This window comes from Spermophilus citellus, assembly GCF_964194105.1.
Source record: "Spermophilus citellus genome assembly, chromosome: 17".
Lineage (NCBI taxonomy): Eukaryota > Metazoa > Chordata > Mammalia > Rodentia > Sciuridae > Spermophilus > Spermophilus citellus.
The window spans coordinates 42,022,127-42,045,836 of record NC_138199.1 but is presented as its reverse complement, the minus strand read 5'-3'; the positions used below and the strand labels follow the sequence as shown (position 1 = coordinate 42,045,836).

Below are 23,710 nucleotides of genomic sequence, written 5' to 3'. Positions count from 1 at the left end.
TTTTGGCGGAGGCGGTAGGGAGGGAGGTGGTACAGAGATTGAACTCAGAAGCATTCAACCACTAAGCCACATCCACGGCCCTATTTTGTATTTTATTTAGAGACAGGGTCCTACAGAGTTGTTTAGCTGGCTTTGAACTCACAATCCTCCTGCTTCAGTCTCCTGAGCTGCTGGGATTACAGGCATACCTACCACGCCCTACTATTTTTAATAATTCTAACATTTTCAAGAATTTTATGTAAATGGAATCAAACAGTAAATAAATTTTGGGGATATCTTCTTCCTGTAAGCATAATTCTCTACAGATTTATACATGTGTTGCATGTATCCATAGCTCATTCCCCTTTAATCTGAGTAGTACCCTTTGGTATAGATGTTCCACAGTCTGGTTCATCATACATATTATGATGACATGTGGGTTTCTGATTTGGAGTTTTTACAAATGCATTTTCTAAGAAATATTTGTGTACATTTTTATATATTTATTTTTAAGTTGTAGTTGGACATAATACCTTTATTTTATTTATTTATTTTTATGTGGTGCCAAGGATCAAACCCAGGGCCTTGCACGTGCTAGGCCAGTGCTCTCCTGCTGAGCCACAACCCCAGCCCTGGGTACATTGTTTTTATGTAAACACTAAGTCTTCATTTCTCTAGGACAGATGCTCAGAAGTTACAGAATTACTTTTAATTCCAATTTCAACATTCTTTATTTTATTATTTTATTTTTTTGAGGATGGACACAATACCTTCATTTATTTATTTTTATATGGTGCTGAGGATCAAACCCAGTACCTCATATGTGCTAGGCAAGCACTCTATCACTGAACTACAACCCCAGCTGTCAACATTCTTATCCCTATTTACAGATGAGGATACAGAAGAGGGAAGGGACATGTTACCAAGGTCACATGAATAGAATGTCAGAGTCAGGATCTGCAATCATTAACAAGTCCTAAAAAAGTTAAGCTGTTCAAAACTAATATTTGTAAGATAGGGGAAAACACATTTGAAAACAAGTAATGAATGCATAAGCATGTGGCTTTCTCAACATTAACACTGCTTCTGAGTATGAAACTGAATAAGACACAATGCCCATAGGTTTGCATAAGATACAACAGCCCATACCTTTGTATAGGTTGAAACTGAGGCCTGGTCAAAATCTCAGCATTCCTTCCAAGGATTTTTCTCATTTGGAATATTTCCTTACCTTAAAGAATAAAGAAATGTATTTTTACTAATACAGATTATTATCTTCATTTTCTAGAATTTTCCTTGATCTAGTCTAGAATGAAAAATAATCTGCATAGAAAAGTACTTCCCTATTTGGGTTTGAATTGAATGTTGTATAGAAGATTTTTTGCTCTGAAAGTTTATTTTCCTTGATCAGAGGGGAGAACTATATTCTGACACTCAGAATACAATTAAGCTATTTACTGGCCTTTCAGTTATGACCACACAGTTATTTCTAGAGACAAATGTTGTTTGTCTTTTCAAGAATGCTAACTGACCCAGTTCCAGTCAATGGACACCAGGGGGCGTTGAAACCAATAATGGTTTGTTCACTAAAGCTACCAAACAGAAAATATTAGTTGGGCATTCCCAGAGAGTTAACTGTGCCTCTTAGCCATCAAATACCCTCTAAAGTGAGGGGGCAGAGAGTGGGGTCTTGAATATGAGGAGCTAGTTTGACTGTCTTGTTTCCCTTAGCATCAAGTGTCTGAAGTTATTCCTCCCCAATTCTCAGGAAAATACTTTCCAGATATCTAGGCAAATAGAAGTAGTATCCATTTTCCTTACCAGTATTAACTATTCTAGTTTATGAAGATGGGGGCATACAGAGCAGCCTACCCTGATTCCAAATGCTTCAAACTCCCTATACCTATCCTAATCCTCAGGGGCAGGTGATCTGGTAGGCACTAGGAATGCATACCAGAATAATCCTACCTTTAGCAGACAGATACCAAGAAGCTCTAAAACACTCACCAGTAGAGAAACATTGGGGTTCTTCTTCCTTCAACATTCCCCCCACCACCCTTTGTACTTGGGATGGAATCCAGGGGAGCTTTACCTCTAAGCTGCATGCCTAGTCCTTTTTATTTTTTGAGACAGAGTCTTGCTAAATTGCAAACTTGCAATTCTCCTACCTCAGTCTTCAAGTTGCTGGGACTATAGGCATGTACCACTGTGTCCAGCTTCCTGTGACTCTCTTAAAATGATAAACACGTAGATAGCATAAACTTTTAAAAAATATTTCCTAATAAGCACAACTAGAACCAAAGAAAACTTAAGAGATTTTTTAAAAGTCTGATCCCCTCTCCTTTATACTAGGGGAGAGTGGGGCCCTGGGATGAAGTGGCTTGTTCAAGGTACGCAGAAAAAAATTGATGGCAGAACAATAGTTTAGAACCTATCATGTGGAGCTGGGGATGTGCCTCTGTGGTACAGTGCTTGCCTACTATGTGGAAGGCCCTGGGCTCAATCCCTAGTATTGTACAAAAAAAAAAAAGTGATAATCTAACATGCATCCCACTGTACTCATCCTGTTCCCTGGTGAAGAAGGAGATAATATATCAGAGCCCTAAGGGTGGGGGTACAAAAAGCCTGAAAGAAGGGAGTAAAATACATGTACTTCAGATGTTTGTATGAAATTGGCTCTGGTTTTCTGACCTGTCTGCCTTTCTATTTCTCCAAGCTACTCAACTCTCCTCCAAATACAAGTGGGCATGTTCAGAGTAGGCCCACAGAAAGTGATCATGGGTAAAGCTTCAGCAGGAAAAGGTGAATGACTCAAGTCCCTGAGGTTTTCTTATACATATCCTGAGAATGTAATTGTTTAAATAAAAGCTTGTAGCTTCTTAAAATGCTCCTGACTCTGATAGGAGCTTGAATCAAGTTAGGGTTGGAAGCTGGAGTGTGCAGTAGGTGTGAGGTACCCCCATCTGTCCAGGTTCAGAAGGTTGAGATGCCACTGTGGAGATCTACATAGCCCATTAGGTGGATAACTCTGGTTTAAAAATACATGTTTAGCCTGGCATGGTGGCACACACCTATAATTTCAACTACTCAGGAAGCTGAGGTAGGCCAGCCTCAGTAACTTAGCAAGACCATGTCTCAAAATTTTAAAAGGGCTGGGGACGTAGCTCAATGGTAGGGTTGACTAGCATGGGTGAGGCCCTAGGTTTGATCCCCTGTACTGCAAAAACAAAAAAAAGGAAGAAATAAACAAAAATTCTTGCATACCTTAAAATTTTTAAATGTCTGTAACAGTACCAATAGTTAATTTCTACCTTGTCTTGCGCCACTCTCCTGGCTGCAGAGAACCCAAAGCCTCCCAAGGGGTGATGTTGAGTTGAATCTGCATTATTGGCTGTTATTAATTTGGGAGGGGGATGGGGGCAGAGGTACTGGAGACTGAACCCAGGGGTGCTCTACCCTGAGATACCTTCCCAAATTGCTGAATCTGGCCTTGAACTTGTGATCCTCCTGCTCAGCCTTCCAAGTCACTGGGATTATACTGTGCCCAGCTGGCTATTATTAACTTTATGCTAAGATGTTAAGCAAGCAAAGAGAAATGAAGATGAAACTGCCTTCTAGAGAAAAACATGAAAACCAAAATTCCCGGGTTTTTTTGTATCAATAACTAGCTCTGTGGCTTGAGCAAATCCTTCAGGTTGCTCAGCAAAAATAACAGTACTTTCTGTGTGTCACCAAGGATCTTAAAATCTAGTGAAAAAGAGTGTGTGTGGTGGTAATGGGGCAAGGAGTAGCAAGTACTACAGTGTATTTATAAAAATACAAGGGGAAGTATAAATAACATTAGGCTGGTGAGGAGCAGAGGAGTCAATCTAATAAGGGGAGATCACTGTGCCTTGTTTTCTTCATCTGCAAAATGGTCTTGATGAAGTTATCTCTAAGGTCACTTCCAGCTCTGCATATCCATGATCCAAAAGAAAGCAAAGGCGAATGGCTATCAAATGAATCTGCCCTAGGGCTTACCACAGACTGGAGGTTGGGCAAAGGCACCTTGTATTTCTTCAAAGTCCTTTTCTATGGGACTTGAGGTCTACAAAGAATAAAAGAAGAGTAAAGAAAGAAGATTCAATTGAGGCATAAATATAAAAAATTTCAGAAGGAACTGAAAAATTATTGAAAATTATTGAAGCTGGGTAAGAGTTCCATTGGGCAGGGCATACTGTTCTTTCTGACTTTGATTTCTTTTTCTTTTTTTTCTTTTGTGGCACTCAAGCCCTTACACATGGTAGGCAAGTGCTTTACCATAGCCCTCTTGATCCTAAAGTCCCTACATCTTTTATAGGAAAAGAACAAACCTGCTTCACAGACATTATTTATTTTTGGTATTTCTCTCAGCAACAAGCCATCCCTCCATCTCCTATAGTGAAGAGGAATTTTGTGACTTCATTTATATCACTCTCTCCTGCTCATCCCAATCTCCCAACAAATTAGAAGAGAGGACATGTATGTGTGCTATGTGTATCCTACACGAGTGTGTATGTTTTAAAAATATTTTTACTAAAGATTTATTAACATCTCAGTCTATGCACAGTTAATAAAGAATACTTAAAGGATTGTTAATAAGGGAAAACTGTTCCGGGTTTTCAGAAGTGGAAACAAGTGATAATTATACTTTCTAAAATGTTGTTGTTGTTGTCAATGGACCTTTAGTTTAATTATTTATGTTATGCTAAGAATCGAACCCAGTGCCTCACACATGCTAAGCAAGCACTCTACCACTGAGCTACAACCCCAGCCCATGTAATAATTATACTTTTGATGCATTCTGAATTCTTCTTGTCAGTCAAATGCTGTGACTTTCCTTTCCTCCACCCCACCTTTCATATTGATAAAAAGATTTTCCAAAACAGTGGCAGAGATTGGGGAGAGATGGGGAAGAAATCATATAAGTAATAAAAGAATCCAATTAATTTCATTTTACAAGTGAAAATACTCTGTACAAGCAGGTTCATGCAAAAGCTAGCAGACTCCCAAGAAAACCAGAGTACTGAACAGTCTCATGTTTTTTGCTGAATGCTTTCTTCTGTCCTGGTTCTCCTGCCACTAAAGCTTGGCAAACTGGGTTTAATTACCTACATCTGCAAGCCACCAGTTCTTCGCAGAGAAGAATGACAACCTTGTTCTTTTCCCCATGGAAAAAAACACGTGAATCAGACACCATGAATGAAAGAAAGTATTTAGAAAAAAGTACAAAGTGCTGTACAGATGCAGATACCTTAATTTGGGGGAGAAATTGCATATGACTTTTCATTTTAAAAACTCTTATTTTTCAAAATTTTAAAATCATGTATGCAAACAATAGTAAGTGGGCATTGGATACGTCTATGTGTAAACTAGTTTTCTTAATTAAAATGATCTATTTTTTAAAAAAAAAAGATTTTTTAGTTGTCAATAGTCCTTATTTATTTATATGCAGTGCTGAGAATCGAACCCAGGGCCTACACGTGCTAGGCAAGCACTCTACCACTGAGCCACAACCCCAACCCAATAAAAATGATTTAAAAGGAACAAAGCAAAAGAAAAACTTGAAAACATACTTTACCCTGAATGTGATTTTTACCTCTAGAGCTAAGTTTTCTTGAACAGTAGAGGAGTAAAAATACTCATATTCTGGAGTTAAAAATTCATCTGTTATGTCTTCAGAAGATTCTGGTGAACAAGTTGATTGTACAGATTGGTCCTATTAATAATACAGGAAATCACTTTTAAGTCGCTATTTATTATAAGCAAATGTCTTTACAGCAAAACACAGTGTTAAAAAAAAGGTCATCTAAAACTACCCAGCAGTCAGCTCATGCACTTAACTCGAGTACTCTGCCTTCCTTTGTGATGGGAAAAGGTGGTTATGAACTGCTGAGAGTAAGTATGGAAGAACAATATTCCTGAGTCTCAGCATCTAATATGCAGAATGGGTGCAGATTAGGGAAACAATGCTCAAAATTCTTTGACAACTCAAGCTGAAGATCGAATTTAAACACCCTGATCCCTCAAAGGCACAGAAATGGTCTGCATGTTGGCATCATGGTACACATGAGGAGACTGAGGCTCCTTAGTACTTGGAAGTCATTCAGGTATTACAGTTTAGAGGCAAGAGAATGAGCATGACTTTTGGAACAACAATGCAATCTCAATAATAAAAAATAAAATCCAAATATTAAAAAGTATAGAGCATATCCATTCTACCCTTCCTTTTTCTGCTTATTTTGCTACATTGAAGCCCTGACTACCACAGCATCAGACAACTTTCTTTTCCCTACCTTCAGACATCTCTTTGCAGACATTTTGTGACTTATTTCCTTGGACACTGCTTTTGCTGCACCCTTTCCCTCCTAGTACACTTAATAGTTGTCACATTGAAATTTCTCAGATAAGCCTAGTCTCTCCCATACTACAGGGAAGCTCCTTCCTTGACCTGCTTGTTCAGCTCAATGTAACATGCGCTTCCAGTTCTCACATGAGAGAAAGAACAAATTTTCCTGAGTGCTCTGTACAATATGATTAAATACAATGCTGTACTGGATTCTTCAAAAGACTTTACATTTTATCACTACTGTATTTTTATATGTGTCATTATCAATTGCTCTCTATATTCTATAAACAGTCATGGCCCTATTTTTTTTTTTTTTTGTAGTACTGGGGATTGAACTCAGGGCCTTGTGCATGTGAGGCAAGCATTCTACCAACTGAGTTATATCCCCAGCCCCTCTATCTCTAACTTCTATAGATATTATTTTGGTGTCATAATATGTAATGACAACTTTGCTCTACTATATTAGGTCTTTGGGCTCAACTTGGTTCTCCAGACAATATTACTTACACTGTAGGATTTCTCAACTGCCACAGATGCATCAGAACTTGCTTGAAAGGATTCACTATGCTCTGGCTGCTCATTTTTTCTGGGGGACAGGTGCCTGATACCTAATGATTATATTCACAATCAAGGTCATGGTCATGTAGTGATATTCAGATAACATTAAAGGGATAAAAGATAGTGTGAAAGAAGAGACACACAAGTATTCTGCCAAGGGTGTCCATATCCCATATGTTAGCTTCGTTGTAGAGAGCAGACACTGTTAGTTTAGCCTGGCCCAAAAAATGCAGCCCTGGATTATCCAACCTTTTGCCCAAAAATTCAAGAGTGATACTTGGGACTAAGGATGTGGCTCAGTGTACAGTGCTTGCTTAGCAATATGAGGTCCTGGGTTCAACCTCCAGCACTGTGAAAAAAAAAAAAAAGAAAAAAAGACACACACACACACACACACACACACACAATCGAGCCTTATCTATCTATCTATATCTATCAGTACTGGGGATTGAGCCCAGGGGCACTTTATTACTGAGCTACGTCCCTGACTCTTTTAAAATTTTCAGATAAGATCTCCCTAAGTTGCTTTAGGGCCTCGCTACATTGCTGAGGCTGGTCTCAAACTTGCAATCCTCCTGCCTCAGTCTCCCGAACTGCTGGAATTACAGGTATGTGCCACTGCGTCCAGCAATGGTAATTTCAGGTGTTTTTTTTATTGATTGTTCAAAACATTACAGAGCTCATGATATATCATCTTTCATACATCTGACTCAATTGGGTTTTGAACTCCCATTTTTACCCCAAATACAGATTGCAGAATCACATCTGTAATTTCAGGTGTTTTTAACTCACAACTGTGAAATAATATCTCATGTCCTGATTGTAAGCAGATTACCAAGTGGAAATACAGTTATCATTTTTAACCTGTAAATCTATTAACTAATGACAGTAAATGTCGCTTATTGCTAGGTTCCTCTGGATTTATTTCTAGCTTAGAATAAAAGACAAAGGCTGGGCATAATAGCACACACCTGTAATCCTGGCAATTTGGGAGGTTGAGGCAGGAAAATAGAAGGTTCAAAGCCAGTCTCAGCAATTTAGCAAGGCCCTATGCAACTCAGCAAGACCATCTCAAAATAAAAAAAATAAAAATAAAAAGAGCTGGGAATGTAGCTCAGTGTAGCACCTCTGGGTTCAATCACCAGTATCCTCCCCCCAAAAAAGCAAAGAAATGAGCAGTAGGAAGCCGTGGTCTACCTCCTCCCTCAGGTAAGGAAGGTTCAGTTACTTGCTAGATTACCTCCAGGACCAGAGTCAGTAAATGAAGATTATTTTACTTCCTTTGGACAAAGGAATCTTGTTTCAGTAATAGAAAAACTTAAGAACCAGGCTTAGCGGCTCACGCCTCTAATCCCAGAGGCTTAGAAGGCTGAGGCAGTTAAAGGCCAGCCACAGCAACTTAGTGAGGCCCTAAGCAACTTAGTGAAACCTTGTCTCAAAAATAAAAAGGTCTGGGGATCCCTGGTATAAAAAAAAAAAAAAACTTATGCATCTCTGGATAACTTTGTGTGAAGCACAGTGCGGTGTAAGGGGTCTGCTGCTTTTCTTTGGAATTCAAGTTTCCCAGAAAGGTAAGAAAGGAAAGAGTATGAATCAAAAGAAATATGCCAGGTTTACTTATTTCTGAGAGCAGATAACTTGATAGAGTTTACCTAACACAATTCCCCCAACCAAACTTACTGGTGAATCTTTGAGGCTCAGGCTGTTTGCTGTGCTTGTCACTGTCACAGCCACTACTGTCCATTTTTCCAAATTTGACATTTCCTCCTAGCTCATCATTTTCTCTGTGATACACTACAACTTGCTTCCAGTCCATGTTTTGAGGGTCCTTAACTGGGGGCTGCATCAAAGGAGCAGGCTGATTTTCAGCTTCACTGTTTAAAGTCAAACTACTTTGAGGATGCCAAGGAGGTACTGTGAGCTGCCCAGTAGCTGCTTTCTCTGCCATTTCTTTCACTTCCACTGGGCACAAAAGAAACCAGTATTTAAAACATCACTATGAACATTGTAAATAAAAGCCTTCATCTTTAATGTATAATACTACTATAGCTCATATTGTAATAATGATTGCCTTTCTACAGTTATTATCTTCTCTTGCCCTGTTTGGCTTAAAGGGAAAACAAATGACAGAGCAAGGGAAGGGAATTTCAGTTGGTTAGCCTAAACAACACCCTTGTTGTTGAATTCCAGAGTAGATGGCAACAGAAAACTTGTAAATGGACCCTCCCACTAATTTAACAAGAAAAATGACATCTGAAATTCCCAGCCCATAGTAATTAATGAAAAGGATTCTATTTGAGTTTGTTTAGCCTTTGTAGACTATAGTGAGATTATATGTGTTTTCATTTCAAATGTTCTACACTTCTGTTCATGTCACTTAGTACTAGTATTAAAAAAACAGGCATATGGGGGGGCTGGGGTTCTGGCTTAGCAGTAGAGTGCTCACCTAGCATGTTCGAGGCCCTGGGTTTGATCCTCAGCACCACATAAAAATAAATAAATAAAATAAAGATATTGTGTACAACCACAACTAAAAAATAAATATTTAAAGCAAAAAATCAAAAGAAACCCAGACATATCCTTTTAAAACTGGTTTACAGAAGGATAATGTACTGGATGTGTGAGAGCAACACTATATGATCTTCATTTCAAGGGTGTTTACATATTAAATATACATATTGTATATTGTTTTATTACACATGTTAACTTATACACATCTATATACATATAAATATTTCCTACAAAATCTAAAAATAAAAAATCATTTCCCTTTGATATTCTGTAGCCAGAAGGGTCTTGCTTTTAAAATGGAAAGATCTCAGAAGAAAAATATGGGAGGACTTTGCTGTGGCTTGAAACAGTGAAATACAGCCTGTGTACTTAGAAATATCAGTAAGATGAGAAATATATTTAAAATTTAATTTTGCCTAACAAAACCCATGAATTCATACTTACTTTTCCATTTTATGTGTATCTCTCCATCATCTTCATTATTTCTTGACTTTGTATTATAGATTTCAGAAGACACACCTTCTACACTGGTCCTAAATTACATAGGTATTGGAGGGAGGGAATGGGAAAAAGGGTGGACACAAAAACATTTGTTCAAGTTCTTGACAGAACTCAAAGCCCACTAGTCTACTCAGACCTGTCCCCTACTTCAGCAGCTATTCCTAAAACAGCACTGACTCCTTATTACCACCAGAGGGCACAGGACTCCCAGAGTTCAGACTGCAAGTTTCCTTACCTTGCAAAGCCCTGGCGAAGGCTGGGTGACCCAGCAGGTCTTTTTGAGTGGCTTGACTCCGGAAAGAGTATACTACTTAGCTGTGTGACTTGGGCTCGCTCACTGGTATCTCTAGGCCTTCCCTGGCTGGAAAATGAAAGGATTGGGCTAGAAGATCTCTATATTTTTTTTCAGTTTCCAAGTACAGATTTCATGATTCTAAAAATGCTCTTGGGTAATTTTCAGAAACAGAAGAAACCCACAATTGAAACAATTTCACCACACAGAGTCCATCCACCCCTCATATAACCATAGGTGATAGCCCAGGTAACAGTTCTACTTCTACCCTTCCACAGAATTCTTCAGTAACAGGCCCATCTCTACATCAGTGATAGCACAACCAACAACATTTGCAAAGATCCTGAAGAAGAATCCAACACCCTCAGTTTAGTCTCACCAAGTTCTGAACCCTGACTTTGCTGGGTCAGTTGTCAGACTGGCCAATGTCAGTCTCTCTAGATGAAACTTCCTAATATGCAAAATGACTGTATACATTTTATCATCTATTAATCTAACTTCAAAAATGTGTGATCTAAATTCCCCATTGTCCAGAATGTATACACTCCAGGTAGACCAGAAGGTGGAGAAATCAGCTCTGATCAGCTTATTTAAAGAACTTTTTGGCAACAACTATCAAGAATCTTCAAAATATTCAAACTCTTTGACCTAGTAGTTCTGCTTCTGGAAATCTATCCTGAGGACATAATCCAAAATGCAGAAAAAAAAATTTATTTGCAAGTCACTGTGTCCTTGTTCCTACATAAAAAATATTAAACAACCTAAAAATCTACAATGGGGGATAGCCAACAATTTCAAAAACAAGTTTACCATTTTAAAAAACATCGAGGTGCTGTAGTGCACACCTGGTGCACTCCCAGCTTCTAGGGAGGTCTGAGGAAGGAGGACTACAAATTGAAGACCAACCTGTGCAACATACTGTCTCAAATTTTTTTCACATTTTAAAAAGGGCTGGGGTGTACCTCAGTGGTAGAGCACTTGCCCGGCACATGTGAGGCCCTGGATTCAATTCTCAGTAGTAAAAATAAATAAGTAAATAAATAAATGAATGAAATTGATCTCATAGAAGTAGTAGAATGCGTAAAATGGTGGTTACCAGAGATTGGGGCTGTTAGAGGCAAAGGGGAGGGGGGGGAAGAAAATGGTTGGCCAAAAGATATATAATTATAGTTTTATGGAAGAAATAAATTATAGGAGATCTACTGGGCATGGTGGCAAATACCTATGATCCCTGCTACTTGGGAGAGTGAGGCAAGAGGATTAGAAGTTCAAGGGTAGTTTGAGAAACTCAGAGAGATCCTATCTCGAAGTACAAAATAAAAAGGGCTGGAGATGCAACTCACTAGTGGAATACCCTGGGCTTAATCCCCAGTACAAAAAAAAAAAAAAAAGAGAGAGAGAGATCTGTTGTATAGCAGGATAACTACAGTTAATGATGATATATTCTTCAAAAATGTATAATGGGAGAGTATAATTGGAATATTATGTGCTCTTACCACAAAAATGATAAGTTATGTGAGGAATTTAATTGATAATTACCTAGATTTAACCATTCTACAATGAATATATACCTCAAAACAGCATGTTGGGGCTAGGGATATAGCTCAAAAGTAAAGTGCTTTCATAGCAGGCATAAGGCCTTGGGTCCAATTTCCAGCCCCCCTCCCCCAATCACACAAATTATGCTGTATATGGTAACAGTGTTATCTGTCAATTTCTTTTTAGTTTAAAAATTATAAAAACAAACACATGTGGGGATAAGGGTTTAGTGCAGTGGGCGGGCAATTTCCTAGAAAGTGTGAGGTCCCAGCACCATACACACAAAAAGAAAACATATTTATTTCTTCTCTGGTAATTCCCTATATGTGCCTATTATTCCAGTAACTCAGGAGACTGAGGCCAGAGGATCAAGACTGAAGCCAGACTGGGCAACCTGTCTCAAAAAAAAAAGGAGGCAGGTTAGAGAGCTGGGAATATAGCTCAGCGGTAGAGTGTTCCTGGTTCAATTCCCAGTACTGCAAAACAACAACTAATAGTAAAAAATAATAATACCCCTTATATATTCTCCTACGAATTATCTGTGAGAAAGCCAATTCACTTCACTGGGCTGGAATGTAGCTCAATGGTAAAGTGTTTGCTTCACATGTGTGAAATCCTGTGTTCACTTCTCCAGTTCCAAAAAAAAAAAAAAAAAAAAAAAATCCAACCAATTCACTTCATTGATATGGCTTGAAATCAGACACCCCAGGGTAACAGTGATATTTAGCAACACATACTTTAAACAACCAACAATGCAGTTTTCTGATTAGTTTGATTTCTGAAGCACTGGTGAGTGAAATATCTGCCTTTTCTTTCTTTCTCTCTTTCTCTCTCTTTCTTTGGCATGGGGAAATTATTCAGAGGTGCTCTACCACTGAGCCACATCCCCAGCCCTTTTTTGTATTTTATTTAGAGACAGGGTCTCACTGTGTTGCTTAGAGCCTTGATAAGCTGTTGAGACTGATGCTTTGCTTTTGACAACTGATGAGTTCTGATTAACTTGCCAGCCACTTTGCCTGTGATATATCCTGTAAGTTTCCATTATGCTACTCTTTAAACTCTCTTGGTAGAGAGAACATACCAAAATCTGTTTTTGAATTACTCTTCTTCATTACTCACAACCTCTTTGTCACTAAAAATATGAAGATCAGTAAGTGGCCTCAAAGGCCACATGAATCTAAAGACATAGTGACACAAAGAAAAATAAAATATTGACCCACCTACTATTTTGGTTCCTGCTTCTTTCCAAACTGTCCTTGGCTCCTTGAGTGGTCTGAGATTGCTCATCTGTGTTCTGTTTTCCAGGGCCACAAACAGTTGGCAGCTTACAAAGCAATAAATATATATTTCAGTGCTTTGATGAGGGAATTCTCTTCGCTTTCACCACCATTCAAAGCCATTCTTTCTAAATGTGTAGAAATTACCAGACCCACCATGATGATTTCTTTTTCTGTGTTTCTTATCTAGTAATCTTTCTCTTAGTTGGAGGACTTTATCTAGAAATGTTGGACTCCAAGAACCCAGTCCATACCGAATACAAATGGAAAATGCTCAGGAAAGTGATTTTTTTTTTTTTTTTTTTTTTTTTGCGGGCAGGGGGGAGGTGGGGATTGAACCTCAACCACAGAGCTATATCCCAGCCCTATTTTGTATTTTACTTAGAGACAGTTGCTTAGCGCCTCACTTTTGCTGAGGCTGGCTTTGAACTTGTGATCCTCTGCCTCAGCCTCCTGAGCCCCTGGGATTACATGCGTGTGCCATGTAATCCAGCAGTAAAGTGTATTTTTTAAAATATTTATTTATTTTTAAATTTCAGGTGGACACAATATCTTTATTTTACATTTATGTAGTGCTCAGGTTCGAACCAGTGCCTTGTGCATGCTAGGCGAGCACTCTACCACTTAGCTACAACCCCAGCCCAGTAAAGTGTATTTTTAATTTCTATTTTGTCTGCTCATGAAGGCAGCAGATCTTTGTGGTAGCAACCCTGGGCTTGGGCATGAATCCAAGCTTCACTCAAGACTAATCTGAGAGAATCCTGTACTTCAGTTTCCTCATCCGTAAAACAGGGACCATTAATTCCTACCAGTGGGGATCTTATGAAATTAAAAAATAAAGGCTATGATACTTTGGAAGTAGCAGAAGAAACAAAGTTTATGTCCTTCATTCAAAAGAGAGATTTTGGAGGCTGGGATTGTAGCTCAGTGGTAGAGCGCTTGCCTAGCATATGTTGAGGCACTGGGTTCAATTCTCAGTACCACATATAAATAAATAAAATAAAGGTCCATCAACAAATGAAAAAAAAATTTTTTAAAGGAGAGATTTTTGGACATGCTTTTCCAAACTTTAGCATAATCTCAACAAACTTAATTTCCTAGCTTACTGAAAATCAAAGCAACAAAAGTGGGAGTTGGAGATGGCAGCAAGACACATAAAAGTGAGAGGAGACATCAAAAGTGGTCACAAAGGATGAGCACGGTAGTATACACCTGTAATTCCAGTGACTTGGGAGGCTGAGGCAGAAGGATTGCAAGTTCAAGCCAACCTCAGCAACCTAGCGAGACCCAACAACTTAGCAAGATACTGTCTCAAAATAAAACATTTTAAAAGGGCTGGGAAGCTGGGCATGGAGGCGCACACCTGTAATTCCACCTGAAATAAAGCCTCTACTAGTTGGTGCTTTTATATGTCATTTCCTGCACATAAGTCAGGGGCAAAGTTGATCCTGGATCTAAGGCTGACCCTTCCTCCCACTCTGATTTACCTGTTGGCTGGTCTCTGGCTGTTCCCCAGTGCTTTCTTCAGATACTTGGGTCAAAGACTGCCAGCCACAGTCACTTCTTTTCTTGGGTTTTTTGCCCAAATGTCCCCCTCCAAAGCCTTTCACTGTTCTTGGAGACCTTGCCAGGGTTGGGCAATTGCCACTGGTGTCTGACTTGGGACTCCATGAGAGCTGCATGACAGGAGGAATATAACTCAAAGCTGGGGGGCCCAGGGCTGAAGGTGAGTCATAGGTGTCTGAAAACTCTCTTGAAGTAGCCCATGAAGACCTGCATGTTTCCTGCTCATTCTCTAACAACTCAAGTTCATCTATTTTCTGCTGGGTGTTCCTCAGCAAATCAGCATTCTGGTGCATTAACGTCTGTGAAATCTTCAGATTCAGCACACACTTACTGATGTACTCCTCAGTCATGGACCTGCTTCTCACTTTGCCCTTGGCTTCTCTGGTTGGCTCAGGTAGGCTGAGTGAAGCAAGTGAACCATTTTGCCAGTACCCAAAGGAGAGCTCTGTGTCAACTTCTGAAGAGCTCTCATCTTCATCACAAAAGTAAGCCTCTCTCTCCATCTTCTCTAACTCTTCTTCCACAGACTGCAGTTCACCTACCAGGTTTGGTCTATACCCCTCAAGAGATGAAGCAGTTCCTGGGTGCTCCTCCTCTCTGTCATCCCCCAAATGTAAACAGCCTGAGTAGATCTCATTGATTTCGAAGCTACAGAGGCTTTCCTGACTTGTTCGGGGGTTGTGGATCTCTTCTGCCATAAATGGAGGAGCTGGAAAAGGAGTACCTGGATTCTGAGATTCCTGGGCCATCAGACTTGAATCAGGGATCTGAGGAGCTAATGTTACCTTTGCGGTGGGAGAAAAGTGACCCCTTGGTGAATGTGGCTGACTGCCTGTGGAAAAGAGGAGTAATATGCAACTGATTAAAGGGATCACATTCATCCAGGTGTGATGATGTACGCCTGTAATCCCAGCTAATCCAGAAGCTAAAACAGGATGATCACCAAGTTTGAGGGCAGCTGAGCACTTTAGTAAAACTCTTTCTCAATAAAGGGCTGGAAATAGAGTTCAGTGGTAGAGCACTCCTGAGTTCAATCCTTTGTACCAAGACTTAGCTATTGCTTAAGAGGCATAAGAATATAGAAATGAACCAGGCATAGTAGCACATGCCTATAATTCTAGTGGCTTTGGAGGCTGAGGCAGGAGGATTGCAAGTTCAAAGCCCACTTTAGCAATTTAGCAAGGCCATAAGCAACTTAGCAAGACACTATCTCATAAATAAATAATAAATAAATAAATAAATAAATAAAAAGGGATAAGGATGGGATGCCAAATCCTAAAAGAAATGTTCCGAACTTCATTTATAATGTGCTCAAAATGTGTTTAACTGGCTGGGTGCAGTAGTACAGACCTATCATAATCAGCTTGGGAGACTGAGGCAGGAGGATCACAAATTCAAGGTCAATTTCAGAAACTTGGTAAGGATCTGTCTCCAATAGAAAATAAAAAATGTTGGGAATGTAGATAAATGGTAAAGCACCCCTGGGCTGTATCGCCAGAATCAAAAACAAAATAAAATGTGTTTAAATGTCAAGAAATACAAAATTATACACCCCTGGATTACAAGGACTATACTAAACCTTCTTTCTTTCTTTCTTTTTTTTTTTTTTTGGTACCAGGGACTGAGCAAACCAAAGATGCTTAACCACAGAGCCAAATCCCTAACACTATATATATATATTTGGTACTAGGGATTGAACTCAAGGGCACTTGACCACTGAGTCACATCGCTAGCTCTATTTTGTATTTTATTTAGAGACAGGGTCTCACTTAGTCGCTTAGCACCTAGCTGTTGCTGAGGCTGGCTTTGAACCTCTGATCCTTTTGCCAACATACCCAGCCTTTATCATTTTATTTATATGTTTTATTTATAGACAGGGTCATGCTAAATTACTGAGGCTGGCTTTGAATTCATGATCCCCCTGCCTCAGGCTCCATAGCCACTGGGATTATGGGCATGTGCCACAGCACCTGGCTTCAGCTTTCTTTATATACAAAAGCATGTGACTATTTATGTGAGTCAGAGCTATATGCTCGGTACTTTTTTTTTGAGACGAGGTCTCAGTATATCACCCACATTATCTTAGAACTCCTTGATCTCAAGCAATCCTCCTGTCTCAGCTTTCTGATTACTGGGATTACAGACACATGCCACCACACCCTGCTAGAATTATGCTCTTGGTGAGCATCTAATAAAAAGCAGTTGAGACATGGTTCTCATGGGAAGGATAAATAACTCCAAAAAACAACTCAACTCCAAAAAATAATGCCAGAGCTGACTGCATATCATCCTTGTTGTAAGCTTGAAGTAAGTGGAATGAAGAACAGAAATAATGAGAATTTGAGGGGCCACTCTAAAGGTCTCCAGTCCTGTCAAGAGAATTCAACTGACTTTGGAATTAGAAGGCCTAGGTTCTACAATAACTTCTGTAACCCTGAGCAAGTCACAACCTCCCTAAACCTTAGTTTTCTTATCTGTACTGCTTTCCAAATGTACTAAAAAGAAATAAAGTAGGAAAAAGGTTTTAAGGAAAGACCAAAATGTTAACAAACTATTTCCAAGTGGTAGAATTAAAATATTACTAAATTTTTCTTCTTTACACTATTCTAAATTTTCTATAATGCAGAGATAGTAGTTTTTTTGTTTTGTTTTGTACTAGGGATTGAACTCAGGGGCACTCAACCATTGAGCCACATCCCCAGCTCCATTTTGCATTTTATTTAGAGACAGCGTCTCACTGAGTTGCTTAGCGCCTTGCTTTTGCTGAGGCTGGCTTTGAACTCGTGATCCTCCTGCCTCAGCCTCCCAAGCCCCTGGAATTACAGGCGTGCACCACCATGCCCATCTTGTTTTGATTTTTTGAGATGAAGTCTCACAATGTTGTGCAGGGTGGCCTCAAACCCTTAGATTCAAGCAGTCCTCCTGCCTCAACCTCCCGAGTAGCTGGGATAATAAGCACAGGCCACCATTCCAGGTTAGTTAGGAGACAATAGCTTTAAATTTAAAAATTATTTTTCAGCTGGGCATGATGGCACACTCCTGTGATTCCAGCTACTCAGGAGACTGAAGCAGAAGAATTGTAAGTTTGAGGCCAGCCTGGGCAACTTAAGAGAGCCCTGTCTCAAAATAAAAAGTAAAAAGGGGCTGGTGTTATAGCTCAGTGTTGGAGGGCTTGCCCGGCACACAGGAGGCACTGGGTTTGATCCTCAGCACCACATAAAAATAAATAAATAAAATAAAGGTATTGTGTCCATCTACAACTAAAAAATAAAAATAAATAAAATAAAAAGGGTTTGGAATGTAGTTCAGTGATAGAGCACTCCTGAGTTGAATCCCTAATACCACAAAAAAAATCATTTTTATTTGTGAAGCAACTAGATAATTCTTAAATGTAATCATGCTAGAAATAAACATTATTACTACTCAGTTTTGCATCCAACCACGTACTTATAGAACTGAAAAAGTCTAATATAATTTTAAAGATCTTGATTTTTCCCTAAGGAATCCATCTTTTTCCAGCATGGATTACATGTGCAGTTTGAGGAATCAATTAGTTACCATTCATGTGACTCTCAAAACACACTGGTGTCAAAAATAATATTCAAGCTGTGAATTAAGGCCATACCTGTTTCCTTTAGCTCTTTGATTTCCAAGTCTGAGGTTGCTTTTGGATGTTCTGAAGTCAGTCCTAGATAGACACTGACATCAGGATGGGGTTCATATCTCTGTGCCCTGGGGCTCTTAGTTAGCTGAGTTCTTTGGGCTCCAATAAATTCCTATTAACACCAGAAATATTGTCAAGGACATTATCTGCAGTCATCTGAATGTCACTGATGTTTCAGAAACCAAAATAGGTAACGGATAAACTCCCTCTTACTTGTGTTGGGTTGACTTAACTACAGTTCTCATTAGCCAATTTATTGTTATTCCAAAACCTTGAAAGCAATAATAACTGCTATTCATTGAATCTCTGCTATGTGCTTACAGTGTGCCTCTGTGATGCATTGAACTCCACCTCCCCAACCCCGGGACCCACTCTCTTCCTCAATTTGTTACTGCCCTCACCAGGTTAAGCTGTTAGGCTTTTCTCAGAAACACAGGAAGAGTATAATAAAATGAAGATTTCCAAAACTTCCTACAATTCATCTCTAGTTTCTCCCTATTCTCCTGAGCTGGGTAAGCAAAAATAAACTCCCAACAAATTTGGGGCTTGCCTTTAAGTCATTCTTCAGAATATACCGGATATCTTGAAGGTTCATAGTTCGGTCTTTCTGCTTGACCTGGATGCCTGATTTAACAATATCATAGTAAGGTTTTGGAAGCCTGACATCAGCCTCTAAACAATTTCCCAAGACTACAGCTTCTTTAATAACTGAGCCGTCTAAGCCATTCCAGGGTATGTTGTCTATAAGGAAAAAGTCATAGGTAACATTAAGAAATAAATTGAAGTTGTATAACCTTAGTCAAGTCACCCAACCTCTTTAAACATTCACTTCTTTCTGTAGAAAAACTACTTAGAAGCCCAATCACAAACAAAAAACTACTCACTTACCAGGGAAATCCCTGACATTTAGACAGAGAGTAATAGTGTCAGCATCATGTACACATTGGTTCCTCACTGACAGACTTGGGGACCAAAGAAAGTTTCATGGCATTAGACTAGACAGCCCAATACATTTATCTCATTGAAGGTCATGGTTTTACCTGTGGGACTGCAAACACCAGGAAAGGTTCCTAACTCTTGGTATTCCCTCAGTGAATACTCTGTGTGTGTGTTCCTCTTTTGAAGGAGTCCTTATATCTTCTGATATGTGACTACTTCACATTATACTCTTGTAGGATTGAAAGGGTTTCTATTTCATTCACTGGTTATATATCTACTGAACCCTGGGTATGCTTAATTTTATATTTACTTCTCAGAAGCCAGTCTTCCCCTCATTTATCAATCCTTAAGAGGCACATCAGAGATTCAAAAATACTGACATCAAAACTTAGTTTAAAATTTTTGCTTGGGGGCTAGGGATGTAGATTAGTGGTAAAGCATTTGCCTAGCATTCATAAGACCCTGGGTTCAATCCCTAGCACTACAGAAAAAGAAAAACCTTTGCTTGGATTAAATGCATTATCATGAACGAGCAGGCGAAAAAGCTTTGCTGAATCTTAAAGAAGAGTTAAAAGAGAAAGGTTTCTGGGAGACCATCTTGCATCTTCCATAAACACAGATAAGCTTCCTTAACAAAATCTGTCAAGTGCAGTGGTGCAAACCTGTAATCCCAGCGACTCAGGAGGCTGAGGCAGGAAGATAGCAAGTTTGAGACCTGCCTTAGCAACTTACTGAAACCCTTAGCAACTTAGCAAGACCCTGTGTCAAAATTTAAAAAATTAAAAGGTCTGGGGATGCAGCTCAGTGGTAAACTGTTCCTGGTTCAATCCCTAGTACCAAAAAATAAATAAAATAAAAATATTTTTCTAAGTTGTACATTTTCATAAAACTAAATAACTCCCAAGTGCGAGAACCCAACCTGAAAATGAGGATTAAAACAACATTAACATGCTCCTTGATCACCTGTTAAAATCTCTTGTATGATCATGGAAAAGCTGTAGACATCTGACTTCACTGTGGCCGCCTTCTGTAAGATCACCTCCGGAGCGGCCCAATTGTACAGCTGAGTGGGGAGGGGTACTCGAGTCAGGTCCCTGTGTATACCACTGTCCTGGCTACAGAAGGAAACACACAAGGCAGGGCTCATGTCTTAAAGGGTCTTTGTGATAACCACACAGTGCACTGATGAGATATTTGTGAAAACCAGCAACTTCTTTAAGCTTCTGGAAATGAAGCCAGATCCTGAGCTAACCCCCACTGCCCTGGATGGAGTTGTTCAAACACCCGAAATACTTGGTGATTCCTGCCCACCCCCAACCTCATCAGAATATTCTCCCACTCACTCCACTCAAGTCACAGGGACCTTCTTTGAGCTACTCCAACATGCCAACCACATTACCACTTCAAGTCTTTGCACAGGTGTTTTCTTCTGTCTGGTATGCTCTGTCCAAGGATCCTAGAGCAACTTGTAACTAAATTATTAGTTGAAAGTCACCTCCTCTGGGAGGCCTTTCTGATTACCTACTCTAAAATAGTCCTGTTTTATTGGCTTCAGGACACTTGTTATCTGAATTTTTTTTGTTCATTTTTTTTAGTTTACTATTTGCCTCCTCTCCATTGGAGTCAATTCCTTGAGAGTAGGTACCTTATTAGCATGCATGGTGGCACACACCTGGCAGAAGTATCACAAGTTTGAGGCCAACCTCAGCAACTTAGCAAGGTTCTGTCTCCAAATTAAAAAAAAAAAGGCTGGGAATATAATTCAGTGGTAGAGCACTTGCCTAAAATGCACAAGGTCTGCAGTTTTCACTACTGCAAAGCAAAAGCAAGAGACAGTAAGTTCTTTCCTGGTCTGGCATAAGGATGACCATTTCAAACTTTGGGTAAACTTCCCTAAATAACCTAAATAACATTTCTTTCAGCAGAGTTTTGGGTTTTTTTGGCAGGGGAGGACAGGGGTATGGTTATGAGGTATTGAATGTATTTTGTGCACACTAGGCAAGCACTCTACCACTGAGCCTCATCCCCAAGAAACCATGAAGTTATAATACCTGGTACTAAATTTTTGGATATATTGCTGAATAGTAGATGTGGCTTTGTGTAGTGTGAGCAGTATGGATATGTACACACTTGCATATTTGATGTTTAAATACATACTTAATATATAAATGTACATCTTTAATGTATAAATTTAATATGTTTGCATAATCATTACACAATTATACAATAAATTAATACAGGTTATATTAATATCACAGAAAAGGCAATTTGTTTTGCTTTGTTTTTGCTGTGCTGGGGATCAATCCCAGGGCTTTATATATGCTCAATCACTGATCCCCAGAAAAGCAAAGGAATGTTGTATTGTCAGAGATGGAGATGAAGCAGCAGCATACACGACTCTTCAAGTTGGAAGGGAATTCTAAGAGGGAAATACCCACCTCTCTCAAGGGTGTCTAAAGCTTTGGCAAGGGGCAAGTAATATATAATCCAGGTTTCTTATTTTCTTTCACCTTCCTCTCTTACAATCCTTTCTTCCTTCTCTGTTAAAGCCAGCTGTGTGGGGATCTTCTTTTCTGGCTGTCATGGTAGTAAAGTTATTTGTCTGGGCTTTAGCTTTGACATCATTAAAATTACATTTGGCCTCAGCTATGTGACACCACTTGCAAAAAAAAAAACCTCTAAAGATTCCATTAAGAAAAAGCTGAGGGGGCTGGGGATGTGGCTCAAGCCGTATCGCGCTCGCCTGGCATGCGTGCAGCCCGGGTTCGATCCTCAGCAACACATACAAACAAAGATGTTGTGTCCGCCGAGAACTAAAAAATAAATATTAAAATTCTCTCTCTCTCAAAAAATTAATTCTGCATTTCCACCCTTTCTTGTCTTTCCTTTCTAAAAAAAAAAGAAAGAAAGAAAAAGCTGAGGAGTAGGAAACACTGCTGTTATCACTTTTACATCAAGAGAGAGTGCTGACCCTTGACAATGACATTCAACAAACTAATATGCCCAAGTAGAGTGTTACCAAAAATAAACGTGAAAATGACAGGCTTTTTTTGGATTCTTGGATAACCAACTCACATTATCAACTTTCAAAAAAGGGTACATTGTTATAGTTGTGACTACAATTAACATTTCTGCCTAAAATTCTGAGCTCGGGCTGGGGATATAGCTCAGTTGGTAGAGTGCTTGCCTCAGAAGTACAACGACCAGGGTTCGATCCCCAGCACAAAAAAAAAAAAAAAAAAAAAAAAAAATCCTGAGCTCAATAAACCCAAATGAGAATCTATACTTTCTTGCCATAGCCATTGACCCTGGTTACTTCCCACCCCCTCATCTGGACAGTTGATCCCATCTTTATTTGCATTTTTGATCCACTGGCTCCACCCTATGGCCTCCTAGCTGATCTTCTTACACTCAATCTCCCAATCCATACTGCCTCTGTGGCCTAGAGGTGTATTCTCCCACCTGGCTCTAGATCTAGTTATGCCTCTAACCAATCAACCGGGTAACTTCCCACCATCCTTTAACCTCTTCGGGCCTCATATATAAAAGGACAAGAATGTCCTGAGAGTGTAGCTCAGTGGTAGAGCCCTTGCTTAGCATGCTAAGGGCCTGGGATTGCAGCACTGGAGGAGGGGTGGGGAACATGCCTAGACAAACCACCTTCATTTCACTTTAGGATTCACATTTCTATGGGACAGCAAAAGCAGAAGGAAGTGTTATTCCTCCTTTTCAACAACAGATGGCGCTCCATCATTGACCAATAGTTTGAATCGTGTCAGCTTTCCTGAAAAGTTTCTGGTGGTGTTATTAACAACAAAAAGTCCAAACTCCTCAGTTCCCACTGGTCTGGAATTCACAGCCAAAGTGGTCAACTTTGGACCTTCTGTGGACCATTTTTCCTTTAGCTAGATTCATCTAATCATTTAACAATGACTTGACTGAGCATATATTATGTGGTTGCTGAAGACAGTGATAAACAAGTCATTCTGCTCCCTGGGAATTCACTACCTAGTAGGGCTTACACACTAAGTAGAAGTGCATGTGAGAAAACGGATGTGAAAAGTACCTCGGGAATAAGGGTACTGATGCAGCTTCAGGGGATGTGCTGAAGTGAATTTAAAAGAAGTCAACATGAATTCTGCTGTCATGTATGACTAAAAAAAAATAAAAATAAATCGTATGGTAAAAAAAATAAAAATAAAATATGAAAACAAAAATAAAAGAAGTCAACATGAGCAGGTATTCCAGATGGGGGAACAGCACTCCAACAGAATAGAATGAAAGTGGTTTCAAATGGCCAGTAGGAGTAGGAAGGGATAAATCTGACACTACAGGTAAAGTCCCACCTAGGACAGCTTCTGCACCTTGCAAAGGTGTCTGACTTGATCTTGCAGACAACAACAAAAGTTATTTGTTTGCTGATTTTGTTGTTGTTTTTTGGTGCTGGAGATTGAACCCAGGGCCTCACGTATATTAGACAAGCATTCTACCACTGAACTCCACCCCCATACCTTCCC

General features: G+C 39.5%; 1 protein-coding gene across 1 annotated transcript in view; it reads right to left on the bottom strand.

Annotated features, from left to right (window-relative positions):
- The window catches only part of TEX14 (testis expressed 14, intercellular bridge forming factor), a gene marked incomplete at its 5' end in the record, with an annotated part of 62,033 nt that overhangs the window by 20,061 nt on the left and 18,262 nt on the right, over positions 1–23,710 (bottom strand). Inside the window, 12 exons of the mRNA XM_081271747.1 lie at positions 1,129–1,210; positions 4,000–4,066; positions 5,597–5,716; positions 6,854–6,954; positions 8,585–8,866; positions 9,860–9,948; positions 10,152–10,277; positions 12,968–13,071; positions 14,512–15,422; positions 18,216–18,366; positions 18,805–18,995; positions 20,157–20,308. Of these exons, the coding sequence (XP_081127873.1) occupies positions 1,129–1,210; positions 4,000–4,066; positions 5,597–5,716; positions 6,854–6,954; positions 8,585–8,866; positions 9,860–9,948; positions 10,152–10,277; positions 12,968–13,071; positions 14,512–15,422; positions 18,216–18,366; positions 18,805–18,995; positions 20,157–20,308 (2,376 nt within the window). The remainder of the gene's footprint in view (positions 1–1,128; positions 1,211–3,999; positions 4,067–5,596; positions 5,717–6,853; positions 6,955–8,584; positions 8,867–9,859; positions 9,949–10,151; positions 10,278–12,967; positions 13,072–14,511; positions 15,423–18,215; positions 18,367–18,804; positions 18,996–20,156; positions 20,309–23,710) is intronic.